We start from the raw sequence: 13739 nt of genomic DNA, 5'->3' as shown, positions 1-13739 counted from the left end.
GCTGGGAGACATGAGGCCGTGCCCTGTGCTAGGGAGGCCCCGCATGCAGGGCATGGTGCTCTCAGGCCATGGGAAGCATGGCCAGCCCTGAGTCCTTCCCTGGGCTCACTGCTCCAAAGCCTCCCTCCATCCTTCATGGAACTGAGGGGGTTTGTGGCCTCTGGTAACAGATCAGCAGCATGGCATTCCCCACAAATTCTTACCTCCTGAGGTTTCTCAAGCCAGTGAGCAGGAAGGTACAGCACTGGCATCCCGCTACTGTATCCTTTCCCTGGGGAGCACAGGCTGTCGGCAGCCCAAATCCCCCCCAGCTCCCCTCCTCACCTTCCCTCCTCAGCCAGAGTCCTGAGCTCCTGTGCCAGGCCACCTCCACACCAGCTGAGGGGCGCCTGCTGCGGCCTGTCTTAGGATGCAGTGCCCCCCACTCCATACACTTGGCTCTGCCACCCTCTAGGCTCCCTGTGTCTTCTTGCCAGCCCTTCGTGGAATGCCCCCTTCCCTTCTCCTGGATCAATCCAGCTTTTCTGTGAGATTCGTGATGGAATGATACAGGTTTATGCACCACTGTTCTTATGAACCCCTTCCCCAGTATTTCCTGGGACGATGACCCAAAACACGGATGAGGACAGACTCCCAGCTTTCTGGTTGCATAAGCCATTTGCCATTTTCCTGCTTTCTGCTCCCACAGCAGGTTCGGTGAGCTTTTGCAGGGCGGGCTCTCCCATCCACAGTGCCTTCCTCATAGTGCAGAATTCCCAGGCACTTGGTTTAGCTCCAGGCCTGACAGGCACTGCTCAGTTACTCCTGTGGGCTAACCAGTGGGTGGGTAAGTGCAGCCCATCTCCAGAGCGACAGCCCTGCTGTCTGTGGACCACCCAGAGGCCCTGGGGCACTGGTGCATCTTGTCTTTACCGAGTCTGTCCCAGGTGGGCACGAGGATTCCGTTCTCTGTTGGTCACTCCTGCTTGTGGCCCCCTTGTTTCCTTGATCCTTCTGCCCCCCACCCCCGCTCTTCCTTCAGCACCAGCACCACTCTCCTTGAACCCTAGGAAATGTGAGCTCCTTCACAATGTCTTAACAAAGTCACCCTCCTCCACCCAAAGTGGGGGACAATGGGAAGCCGAGGGCACAAAAAAATCTCTTCTGTAACAAAACTTTTTAATATAGTGAATGAACATGAAGAGAAAAAGGGAGCCTCAGTAAGACCTGTAGAACAGAGGTGCCATCACTCCAGATTGGCTTTTGTAATAAAGATTTATTTCTTTAGAGATAGAGTATGGGAGGGGAGGGGTAGAGGGAGAGGAAGACTCTCCAGCAGACTCCATGCTGAGCACGGAGCCTGATGAGGGGGTCGATCTCACCACCCTAAGACCGTGACCTGAGCCAAAACCAAGAGTTAGACACTTAACTGACTGAGCCACCCAGACACCCGCTCCCCCACTTTTTTTTAATAATCCAGATTTGCTTGAAAAGAAGTCAGGGGCATTTAAAAGACTCCCACATGGAGGCGTTTATGTGCCAAGTCTATGGAAAGAAGTGGCTTCCCCAATTACACTGTGCTTCTGTTTGAGGTCACACACCATGATGTATGACTTTTGAGTTATATTGGTGGCAGGTCACCAGCAAATTAGGCAGAGGGAAACCAAGGCCTAACTGCCTGGGGTTCTTCAGGTTCAGCTTTCGTTGTCAGAGATTCTGTCAGAATTTTGGCTCCCATGATTTGCACACGTGGTGTTACTTCCACAAACACGTTATGTTGCAAGGCAAAAAGGACTTTGCAGATGTAATTATCCAGATGGGTCCAGTGTAAAATTCAGTGGACCCTTCAGAGCATAGAGCTACAGCTTCAGAGGAACTCCAAGAGAGTCAAAGCAGAAAAAGCATCCCATGCACGTTGCTGGCTTAAAGATGGAGGCAGCCCCATGTCCAGGAAACAGGATCCCAGTCCTGCAGACCCAAGCAACTGGAGTCTGCCAACAACCTGAATGAGCTTGGGAATGGTGTCTTCCCCAGGGCCTCCAGAAAGGAAGGTAGCCCGGCCTAAGTGAGCAGAGACTCTAGCCACACTGGACTTCAGACATTAAAAGCATGAGATAATAAGTGGGTGGTTTGTTTTTATTTTCAAGCTGCCAAGTAGGTAATCTGCTACACAGCCACAGAAGACAATGTCAGCTTTGTGGCAGAAGGTACATCAGCCTTCACCAAACAACAGTTTCTGGCACTCTGTTTTGATAATCTCTTGCTACATAATTGATCGCTCTAAAACTGAATAGGTCAAGGGGCGCCTGGGTGGCTCAGTGGGTTAAAGCCTCTGCCTTCGGCTCAGGTCATGATCTCAGGGTCCTGGGATCGAGCCCCGCATCGAGCCCCGCATCGGGCTCTCTGCTCGGCAGGGAGCCTGCTTCCTCCTCTCTCTCTGCCTGCCTCTCTGCCTACTTGTGATCTCTGTCTATCAAATAAATAAATAAACATTTTTTAAAAAACTGAATAGGTCAAGAATTTGGAAGACTCAGTTCAGCATTTGGGGCTCAGGGTCTGGTGGAATTGCTGTCAGGGGTGGCTAGAGCTGGAGTCATCTCAAATTCTCCTTCACTTCACATGTCTGGTGACTGGGCTCAGAAAACTAGAAACTTGGGGACCCTTGGGCATCTCTTTGACTCTCTCTCTATGGTCTGTCTACTATGGTGGCTCTGGGTAATTAGATTTTTTGAGATCTTGGGGCTCTAAAGCTGCATGTCCCAGGAGTCACATAGCACCACCTGAGCCATCCTCTCTTAGGTGGCCACAAAGCCCTATCCAGATTCCAGGAGAGGGGACATAGATTCCTCCTCATGATAGGGAATGGGCAAGGTTCTGGAAGAGCTCATGGGACGAGAAATACTGTAGTGGCCATCTTCAGAGAATACAGTCCATCCTTGGGCCACAACAGTTCACACACGCCCCACACCTGGGAAACCCCACACTCAGACTCTTCCTCCCTGAAAAGTCCCAAGTCTTACCACATTGTGTCGGGAGGCCAGGGTCTTGTCATCTGGATCAGAACCAAGGACAGAAAAGGCTCCCCAGGTCAGTTCCTCGGTGCTGCTTCTCCACATGCAGACCTGTGCACCAGTGAGATGCTCTACCTGTCCCATACACTCCCCGGGCCCTGGTGGGACCATCATCGTCCAGCTGCTACAGACACAACCCGAAAGAGGGGAAGAGGAAGCATATAGTAATCACTAGTCTGTAGCAGTTTCTGCGACGCAGCTGGGCTGTTTCCAGTTCCTCTATCAGGGCCTAGTCTTACTGCCTGGGAACAATTCTCTGTGAATCTGGCTCCACCCTCTGGACTCTCTACCCCAACCTTTGAATTATCTTTCCTTTCTTCAGAAGATGTAGCTCAGGATTGCAGCTGAGTAGTTTTCCCCAACTGCTTCTTGCTTGCAAAAATTTGGGGTTCTAAGATTCCCTTTTCACTTTGTTTAGTCTCTGTCTCCCTTAATTCAAACTGACATGGTTCCTTTTGAAACACTGCTTCTTATTGATTCATAATTGATTAATATACCCATGAAAGCCATACCCACAAAACTCACTGAGATAAGCCCTTCTCTACCCCAGGATTTTAGTGATATTTGTAAGGACAGTGTTCTTCGGATTCTTAGAGATCCTGCTCTTTGCAAGACATCTACGAGGCATGTCTTTGAGATCCTCAGCCGGGCTTTTATGTATTTGAAAGGCTCTATCAGACAACACCATAAGTCTTCCTAAGGTTTTAACAGAGCATTTCTAGTCATGCCTTTGGGTCTCATATTTAAACCATGTTTTCCTGATAGCAACGTGGACTTGATCTCTGTCCAGAGCCCTCCCTTTATGTTAGCACCATCTGCCATCCAGAGAGGCTGGGAATGAGATGCCCAGCAAACCCAGCAAGTCCCAGCTCTTTTATATGCAACACTTGTTTCTTCCTCTTACATTCTACTACCAACAACTAGAAGAATCCAGGCGACCTACGACGCTGCCTTCACATCTCCTTAGCAAGATTATCTAGTCCATTAGGTATATGTTCTTTCCACTTTTCTGCAGGTTGCAGGTTCTCTGCTGCTGTGTAACAAAGACCCCTTTCCTTCAGAATCCTTCATGTGGCGTAATGTGGTCCGCAGCTGGTCATGGCAATGTGATCTTGACTGTAAAATGTGCAACTTTGGGGAACATCATTTTTGCATATGGCAGTGACATTAAAAGTAGCTGTAGTGATGGCTGATTTACATATTCTAAAATCTGTGTCTTGTGCTGTGACATCCAGAAAAACAGGACACAGTTTCAAGGTGAAAATGGGATATGGAAGAAGCTTTGGATGTCCAAAGAGAATGAGTACCACTTCCTGAAGAAGATACTCCAGGCCCAAGTTTCTAAAGTTTGTTTTGTTTTGTTTTTAAGTAGGCTCCATGCCCAGCGTGGGGCATGAACTCACAACCCTGAGATCACGACAGAGCCAGCCAGGCACCCCTGGCCCGAGTTTCTAAAGAAAAATACTCAGGGGTGCCTGGGTGGCACAGTCAGTTAAAAGCGTCTGCTTTTGGCTCAGGTCATGATCTCAGGGTCCTTGGAGGGAGACCCTCACTGGACTCTGCTCAGTGGGGAGTCTCCTTCTTCCTCTCCCTCTGCCCCTCCCCCCATTCGTGCTTGCTTGAGAGAGAGAGAGCGCGCGCACAAGCAGGGGGAGCAGCAGGCAGAGGGAGAGGAGAAGCAAGTTCCCCGCTGAGCAAGGATCCCTATGTGGAAGAGCCACCGCCCGCGAGCCCAGAGCCAGCGGGGGTTGGAGGGCCGCCAGGGCGCGTCCCGAAGCCCGACGCCGAGCTCGCCACCTCGGTTCTCGGGACGCAGAGGGATGCTAGCAGGGCCCACCGAGCCGGTGACTTGGGATTCAGAACGTTAAGTAGCTCAAGCAACCGGCAGTAAGCGCCAGCCAGGGAGTAGGATTCAACCCACACCAGCGCAGGGAGGGCGCTGTCCGCACGTACAGACGACGCCGGGAGCGGGGTTGGCGCAGCGCGGCCGCAAGGGAGCCCCGCCGTGTCGTAAAAGGGCCGTACGTGAGCGCAGCTCTGGCGGACGGTGGGGTCCCATCTTGGACGCCGTGTCTGCGGCGCGGAGTGGGGCCAACCTGTTGCTCGTCACGGCTAGCTCGGCCCGCGGCTCCGCGTTCGCTGCCAGCCGGCCGGCCTCCCGGAGGCGGTGACCGGGCCGCGGGGGCGGGGGCGGGGGCGGCGCGATGCGGCCGGCGGAAGCGGACGAGCGGCGGGAGCCCGAGCGGCCTTGTGGCCGCACCCCAAGCCCCGCGAGCCCGAACGTCGCCGCCCTCGAGCGCGAGCGCGTGCGCGCGCACCTGCGGGCCCGCCGGACGCTGCTGGAGGTGGCGAGCCTGCTGGACGAGCTGCAGAGCGAGGTGGACACCTCGGCCGAGGGTGTCCCGGGCCCCGGCCGCTGTGCGGCCGGCGAGGCGGAGGAGCGGGTGCTGCAGCTGTGCGAGAAGGCGGAGAGGAAGGCCGCCGAGGCCGCGCTGGTGGGGCGGAGGATCGTAGAGCTCCACCGGCAGATAGACCGCTGCGGGTGCTCCTGAAGGACGCGGGGGCGGGTACGTGCCGGGCGGCGGGGGTCGTCGGGGGGCAGCGCGCTGGACGGGGATTCGTGCCGCCTTGCCTCGTTGTGCCCCGCTGGGCGGGGGGGGGGGGGGGGTGAGCAGACACAGGGTGGCGCTCTTAGGTTGGGAATTAGAAGCAAGTGGTTTGTACGTCGTTGTGAAGGTAACAGGTGCACAACGTGCGTGAGACAGAAGTGCAGGACGGGAACCCTACGTGCTGAGAGTGCGGCGTTGCCCATGACCTAGCTGCAAGCGGTAGAATTTTGCACGGGTGATTGGGTCTGTTTGACTCCAGGATATGAGAGTCTTGGGGTTTAAATTGTGGTGGTTAATTTCCCCACTGTACTCCAGGTTATCTGCCGATGGACTCTGTTCCGCTGGTAAAGAGGACGGACTGGAGAGGCTGAAACCAAGATCGTTTTCTCTCCTGTACTGTTCTTACATTTTCACCATGTTAAATGCTAAATGTCCAGTATCATTCTGGGGAGAGGATTTCAGTATTATGTATGCAGATATGATTACGATTATTAGGTACATTGAGTTTTGAGAAGACCGCTTTTAGATAAATACTGTTACCTAAGGGAATAGGGCCTAGATTGTAAGCTGTTTTGCGGTCATATTCGTTATCGTGATTTTATTCTGTTTATTTAAAGTTCCAAAGTATACTCTTGTGCTTTGCTGTTTTTTTTTTTTTATGCTTCCTGGAATCTGGGGATGCCTGGAAGAGGCTTGAGGTCAGAGTTCTGCAAGACAGAAGACACTGCCTGGCTGCAGCTGCTGAAAGGAGAGCCCAGACCGGCCAAGGATGTGGATGCCGCTGCTTTGGATCAGATTGAGAAGCCCCTGGAGGGTTGTTGGGCATGGAGAGCGGTGGCGTCTGCATTTTCGGATTCTGTAGTCTTGTCAGATCGAAGGAGGAGAGTTGTGTTCTTTTCATTTTTGTTTGCTTGTTTCTTTTTTTCAGAAATGTAATTTTTCTGTGGCATGTTAACTGGTGCACATCTTGTAACCTGTCTGGTGAGTAACCTAGAATAAGGGTTGAGTTCTAGGTGCTGTGTGTATTGGCTGACTTTGGGGCACACTTTTTTGATGTAATCATGCATTTCAGGAGCTTCTCTGCCACAGCTGCCTGTGACATGTGCATGGCCTGGAGGGTTTGGGGAGGGGAGCATGGGTCTGACCGTGGCAGGCCCCAGAATGATAGCAGGAAGCTTCTTCCAGGCTGAGATGATATCCAGCCTTGGTCCTCACAGGTTGAGACCAGAGCTCTAGCTTTCTTTGATAAAGTTCAGTTGCCTGGAATAACAAATGCTGAAAGCCAGCAAATATTTGTGCAAATAATCAAAGCCATTGACTTGGCCAGAAAAAGGTGAGATGAATAAATTCTTTGCAGAATAAAAGTTTCTCTTTGATTGTCATTCTTGTCAAATGAATGTCCGGTGGGAATGTGCTCAAAAGCCTGGAGGCCAGAGGAGGGTTTGTAGGGACTGTAACAGGAAAGGAGAGAAGACACAGCAGGAAGGAGCCTCAGGAAAGCATTTGGGCTGGCCTCTGCCTTCAGAGCAATTCATTCAGTCATTTAGCATTCACCGTGACCATGGGCCCCTCCAGAGTCTGCCAGACACTAGGAATTTCCAGGAGAGATGATCAGTGGATTAAGACAGCTCTGCTAATGTAAAATCACAGTACAGCACCCCCAGTGCTGGTCTTTGGTTTGCCACATAAGCCGGGTGCCTGCAGATGGCTGGGGTGCATCGGTGGGCAAAGTGCGACACTTGGATCTGACATTTGTAAGCTTAGAATAGTGCCCCGTCATGCCAAGGCAGGAAGAAAACTGTATGTGTCAGGTAGTGGTGAGTTCTGTAGAAAAAAGAGAAGGACTATTGGGGAGGGAGGGGTTGCTGTTTTATATAGGGTGGTTGGGTGACATACCTGATACAGCGACACTGGGGCAAAGAGAGAAGTGTGGAATGAATTGAAGTTGGGGGTGGAGCAAGGGTGAGGTGGGGAGGCAGGGCACAAGCAGCTGGGGGTGCTTGGGGCACAGTGGTCCCTGCAGGGGCTGGCGGGCGTGTGGACCACGTTCTGAAGGTGTTGCTAAGGGATGACACCAGTGTGCGAGAATCTAGCTGTGGTCCTGAGGCTCATGGCCTGAGCACCTGTTGAGGCTAGCCGTGTCATTCGCCAAACGGGGGCAGGTTTTTGTTTTTTTGTTTTTTTTTTGAAGATTTTATTTATTCATTTGTCAGAGAGAGTGAGCACAGGCAGAGAGAGAGGCAGGCAGAGGCAGAGGGAGAAGCAGGCTCCCCACTGAGCAAGGAGCCCGATGTGGGACTTGATCCCAAGACCCTGGGATCATGACCTGAGCCGAAGGCAGCCACTAAACCAACTGAGCCACCCAGGTGTCCCACGGGGGCAGTTTTGAAAGGGTAAGGTGGTCCTAGTAGTAATGTGATTTGTGGTCCCAGGCCTGCTGCCGGCAGACAAGGAGATGTAGGTACCCTTGGCTTGTACTGCAGTAGGAGCACTAAAGAGGGAGTCCACTGAGCATTGGGGAGTGTGGGAAAGCTTTTCGGACCGAGCGACTCTTAGTCTGGGCCCAGAAGCTGGAGCTCAGCCACCGGAACGGCACCCCAGGCACAGGGAATGGGCATCTCGGAACCAACCCTGGGAGTCTCTCAGGAGGTCGAAATGGGACATGATAGGATTTGTGGGTGTTTGCAGGGCACAGAGAGGCAGGGAGGGAGGGCATGGTTGTAGAAGTCTGTGTATGACCTAGAAGAGGTTAAACTTGATCCTGTGAGTCCCTGCTTCTGCCTCTGCCATGTTTGTGCTCCTGGCTGCGCCTGCACGTGCCATAAAGTACTTCCTACCAGGGCTTGTGTCGCCGTGTTCGGAATAGGGTTCCCAAATGTGTGACAGGAAAGATACTGTTTAATTTTTAAAATGACCTACCCAGGGCACCTGGGGGGCTCAGTCGGTTAGGCGTCTGACTTTGGTTCAGGTCATGACCTCAGGGTCCTGGGATTGAGTCCTGCATCAGGCTTCTTGCTCAGTGGGGAGTCTCCTCCTCCCTCTGCCTCCTGCTCCACCTGCTTGTGTTCTCTCTCTGACAAATAAAATCTTAAAAACAAAACAAAACAATGTGAATAAAATAAAATGACCTACCACTCACTAGAGTCACAGCCGGGGCTGCTTCCAGCTCTGTCCCGAGCCCCTAAAGCAGGGCTGTTCAAACTTCAAGTGTGGGGGCGCCTGGGTGGCTCAGTGGGTTAGAGCCTCTGCCTTTGGCTCAGGTCATGATCTTAGAGTCCTGGGATCAAGCCCCGCATCAGGCTCTCTGCTCAGCAGGGACCCTGCTTCCTCCTCTCTCTCTGCCTGCCTCTGCCTACTTGTGATCTGTAGTCCTTTGTTAGAAGGGTGCCTGTAGAGAACATAGAAATCATATTATGTGGTCTTTGAACTAAAATATAATTGACATCACAGTGGAAAGAAAGGGGGGGGGGGCGGTGTTCCTGTAGGTTTTGCTGTGGCTTCAGCAACAAATGATGCCAGGAGTGCTGTGTGTACAGCCGGGCAGGGCCGGGTTGTCAGGGCTGAGGACTGCGTAACCCCTCCCAGGACCCCCAGCCTCCAAGGCCCCTGTCCTGGCTGTCCCCTCAAGGCAAGACCGTGGGTGACTGCAGCAGTGTCAGATGGAGAGGGCCAGGGGTGAAAATGGGAGGGGGAATTCTTGGGGAGTCCCTGTCTTTGTGTTGTTCCTATTAAGGCAAATGTGCTTTTATTTCCATTTTAAAATCCGCTTCCTTTTCTAACCAGTGGTAGTTGGTATCAATAACTTTGCTTGCATCAAACTCATGAGGAATAAAGTCAGTCTCTAGGATACGAATGGGATGGAACAGGTCCAACCCTAAAATCACTCAAGGGACCAAAAGCGCAGCGTGCCTGGATCCAGATTTTGCTGTCCCACAGCCAAGTTCCTACAGCCTGTCCAGTGACAGTGCTTTGGACGTGTGGAATGAGAAAATAAAAGTCTGTATTAGAAAAATCTACTTGGGGTTTGCCCCTTCACATCATTATCTAATTTTCCCAAATTTGAGAGGTCATTTTATCGTCCTCATTGTTCAGGTGAGGACACAGTGGGTGTGGTGTCCCCAGGAACTCACCCGGGAGGAGAAGCTGGCTCTGTGACTCCAGCCGACTGTGTCTGGGCCTCCAGAAGATGACAGTTTTGCACTCTCTTGTCTTTGAGCTTCCTTGGGGCTTGACATTCCAGTTGTCTCCAATTCAAGTAACCACTCAGCCCTTAGACAATTTCAGTGCTGGCCCTCGCGGCAAGGTGCATCAGGCCTTTCCCTAGGCTCAGGGAATTCAGGGGGAGCTCCGACTACGCTGGGACTTACAAGAGGGTCCTGTGTGTAGACGAGTCTGCTTAGACAGTGGAAGATCTCTGGGTTCCAGAAAGGCCCTGAGACACTCTCTCCCACTGGGGAAAGGTACCAAGAAATGAACTCCATCTTCGGTCTTCTTCCCTATGGTCATCTGGCAACACCCACGATGCAATTCTTGGGCAGTCAAGGGCGTCCTGAACCAGGGTTGGGGCGCCCTGTCTGGTCACCTACTCTCTATCCTCTAAGTGCCACATGCCCACCCATACTCCATAGCCCCACAGGCAGAGGTGTGTGGTATACACTTTACACACCTACACACCAAGGCGCAGAGAAGGACGGATGAGGAGTTCCTTTAATATGCTCCCGTAAAACCCCTGCCTGACAAAGCAGGCCTCTTAGGGGCTTGAGGGGTCAGTGGGGGTGAGGCTTGTAGAACACCCTCTGCTGACAGACTGTCAGGTTTTCCCCGGAGTTCTGTGGGTTCTTTGGGCAGTTGGATGCTCTGCGAGTAAGTGCATTGGTGCTTTTATCCCTATGTAGCGATACTCTGTCAGTAACTGTTTCTTTCTTTTTTTTTTTAATATTTTATTTATTTGAGAGAGTGTGTGAGCACAACCAGGGTGAGTAGCAGAGGGAGAGGGAGAAGCAGACTCCCCACTGAGCAGGGAGCCCAATGTGGGACTCAATCCCAGGACTCCAGGATCACGACCCAAGCTGAAGGTAGACACCCAAGAACTGAGTAACCATTTCTGTCTGCTGTTGTAAGCTACCCCAGCTTGTTGTGGGTTACTGTTTGCCTTGGGATTGTTTACCATTTTATTTTCAATCTTTCTGTGTCCTTAACATTTTTTAAAAGATTTTATTTATTTATTTGACAGAGGGCACAAATAGGAGTAGCCTGCAGAAGGAGAGAGAGAAGCAGGCTTCCCACCAACCAGGAAGCCTGATGCAGGACTCGATCCCAGGACCCTGGGATCAGGACCTGAGTTGAAGGCAGATGCTTAACCCACTGAGCCACCCCAGGTGCCCCTGTGTCCTTACATTTTTTAAGGATGTTTTTGTAAGCGGTATGTGTCTTGATTTTGTTTGGTTTGGATTTTTTCATCCGAGTCAACAATCTTTGTCTTTTGGCTTGAGAATCACACCCTTATGCATTTATTTTAATTGCTAATGTATTGAGATTTATTTTTACCATCTTATTTTGACCTGTTCCACTTTTCTCATTTCTTTTCTTGCCTTACTATGGGCTAAGATTTTTTAAATCTATTCTCCCTCTGCCCCGCTCCCTGCTTTACTGGCTTAAAACTCATATACTTGGGGCGCCTTGGTGGCTTAGTCAGCTAAGTGTCTGCCTTCAGCTCAGGTCATGATCTCAGGGTCGTGGGATCAAGCGCTGCATTGGGCTCCCTGCTCAGCAGCGAATCTGCTGCTCCCTCTCCCTCTTCTCTGTGATATCTCTCTCTCTCTCTCTCAAAAAATAAGTAAATAAAATCTTAAAAAAAAAAAAAACCTCATGCACTCTTTTTCTATTTCTTTAATTATCTTCTTCAGAATCTGTACATGCATAATTAGCTTACCAAAATTTAATTTATTGGCATCTCTACCCTCCTAAAATACACAAGGATCTGGAAACTTCTGATATGCTAGTTTTTTTTTTAAACACATATTAGAAATAATATTGTTCTATTTAATAATCCATTTTTATTTATATTTACCCACATGTTTACCAATTTCTTTGCTCCTCATTGTTTTCTTGCCTCCGAGGTGGCCACTCTGCACCCTGAAATTCATATTTTAGAATTGCATTTTGTGAGGAGCAACGATGGTGAACTTACTCGGGTTTTGTGTTTCCTTCTTGGAAGACAGTTTTGCTGGGTGTGTGATTTTAGGTTGACACACGTTCTCCCTTGGCACCTTTGAGATAATATTTCAGTACCTTTCTGGCATCTGTTGGAGATTTCAGTTATCACTTGGAACCAAATCCAAGGTCAGCACCATAGACTGCGAAGGGCAGGGTGGGCAGACTTCTGCAATTTCACCACTCCAGCCATTCCCTAGCCAGGATGAGCACATGATGGCCCCAGGACCTTTGCCCAATGCCTCTGAGTGGGACACTTAAAGGGGGTAAGAATGGAGAGCAAGAACGGGAGGGTTGTGAAGGAATTCTGCTGTGGAGTGGAGCAGAGGAATGAGGTGACTGGGAGTGGCTCACAAAAGGTCTCTTTTCTTTGATGATGGGTGACATGAAGAGAGGCACCTGCTGCTGGGACCCCCAGGGCACACCATGGCCCTTACCCCTCTGGCTCTCGTAGGCAGGTCCGTGCTTCTCTTCTGCTCTCCAGCCTCTGGTTGAGTTAATGTAAGCTTCCCTGCAGTTCTCTCTGAAGCTGGCAGCAAGAAGTGCATCAGCACTGACATTCCATTTCTGGAACATTTCCTTGGGGAACACTCCAACCACAGTCCACATGCCCCTTCCCCAGCAGCCTCCCTGCTTCTCCCTGAGAGTCCTGAACTCCATGTGCTTGGGACCACTGACCCCTCCATGGCCTTGTCCCCCAGGTCACCCTGCCCTATCCCCCTGACCCCCTCCTGGAGCAATATACAAGATTCTGAAATTCTTTGTTGGGTGAGAATGGGTTTATGAACCATGATCCAGAGGCCCTTTCTCCCTACAGCTTCCCTGGGAAGGTGACCTGAAAAGCCCCCACAAGATGGCAGGGTTGTGGCTTTCTGGTGGAACAGCCACTCACCTGGTTCCTGGTGGTGGTGGTGAGCTCACCACCACTCCACTACCCCCAGTCCCTGGGCAGCCCTCTGCTGACAGTCCAGAAGCTTTATCATTCAGCATTCAGTAGGCTTGGACTGTGACCTGCCCTGAATGCTACCCAGCAGGTGCCTTGTGCTGGTGAGATGTGCGGGCAAGTCAGCCCTCGACTGACCCGGAAGTGCCACGGTCAGTCCGGAGTTCACTAGAGAGTGTGTCAGTGTAGAGCACGTCAGCAGATCCGTACCATCCCTTCTTCCCACGTGAGGGCAGCCCTTGGTGACGGCTGTGCTCAGCAGACCATGGGGCCTCCCAGCTGCTCAGCCTCAGTCCAGGAATGCAGTTCGCTGGCAGGTTAACAGAGGGGAAAGGCACAATGAGACACAGAACAGGCATTCGTGCGATCCCCTGCAGCGCCCATGCACGGAACACTAGTGCTTGCGGGAGGACAGAGGGGTGTGCTGGGAACCCCCAGCAATGTTCTCCCTGAGACTTAAACCCAGCCCGGTCTGACCCAGGCCTCAGCTCCCCCACCCCACGCCAGAGGACTTGGCCCAGAACTGGACACTCAGCTCTGCGGGGCTAGGAAGTGCTGGTTGGGGGACAGACAGCCTAGAAATGCAGGGCTTACGGACTCAAGTGCCCTGGCACATCAGTGAGATCACAGCCTCTCCTCCAACTCTCAGCTCCTTTTTCTTGGTGTGCTCAAACCAGTACTCCCCTGTGGTCATTCAGTACCTAGCTAGAGGAGGGGTCTGGAGCCCAGCTCACACAGGTCAGGGGGCGTGACCCCACAGCTGGCTGGCGGGGCTACCAGGACCCGGCTGAATGGGCCCCAGGGATGGAAACCACAGGTGTCTACCACAAGGCTCCTGCTTTAGCTTGAACATTTCTGTGAGTTTCTCCATCCCAAGAGAAACCCTTCGTAAATCCTGGTGGTCCAAGTACCCTCATCACACAC

General features: G+C 51.8%; 1 protein-coding gene across 1 annotated transcript; it reads left to right on the top strand.

Moving 5' to 3' along the window:
• The first annotated feature begins 5099 nt into the window (after window positions 1-5099).
• Window positions 5100-7016, top strand: MRFAP1L2 (Morf4 family associated protein 1 like 2). The gene is made up of 2 exons (XM_080797635.1): window positions 5100-5617; window positions 6349-7016. Exon 1 carries the CDS (start codon window positions 5255-5257, stop codon window positions 5600-5602), a length of 348 nt encoding a protein of 115 aa, XP_080653761.1. The 5' UTR covers window positions 5100-5254; the 3' UTR covers window positions 5603-5617; window positions 6349-7016.
• Window positions 7017-13739: the final 6723 nt, after the last annotated feature.

The sequence above is a fragment of the Martes martes genome (genome assembly GCF_963455335.1).
Source record: "Martes martes genome assembly, chromosome: 2".
Classification (NCBI taxonomy): Eukaryota; Metazoa; Chordata; class Mammalia; order Carnivora; family Mustelidae; genus Martes; species Martes martes.
This window is presented reverse-complemented; position numbering and strand designations above follow the sequence as displayed.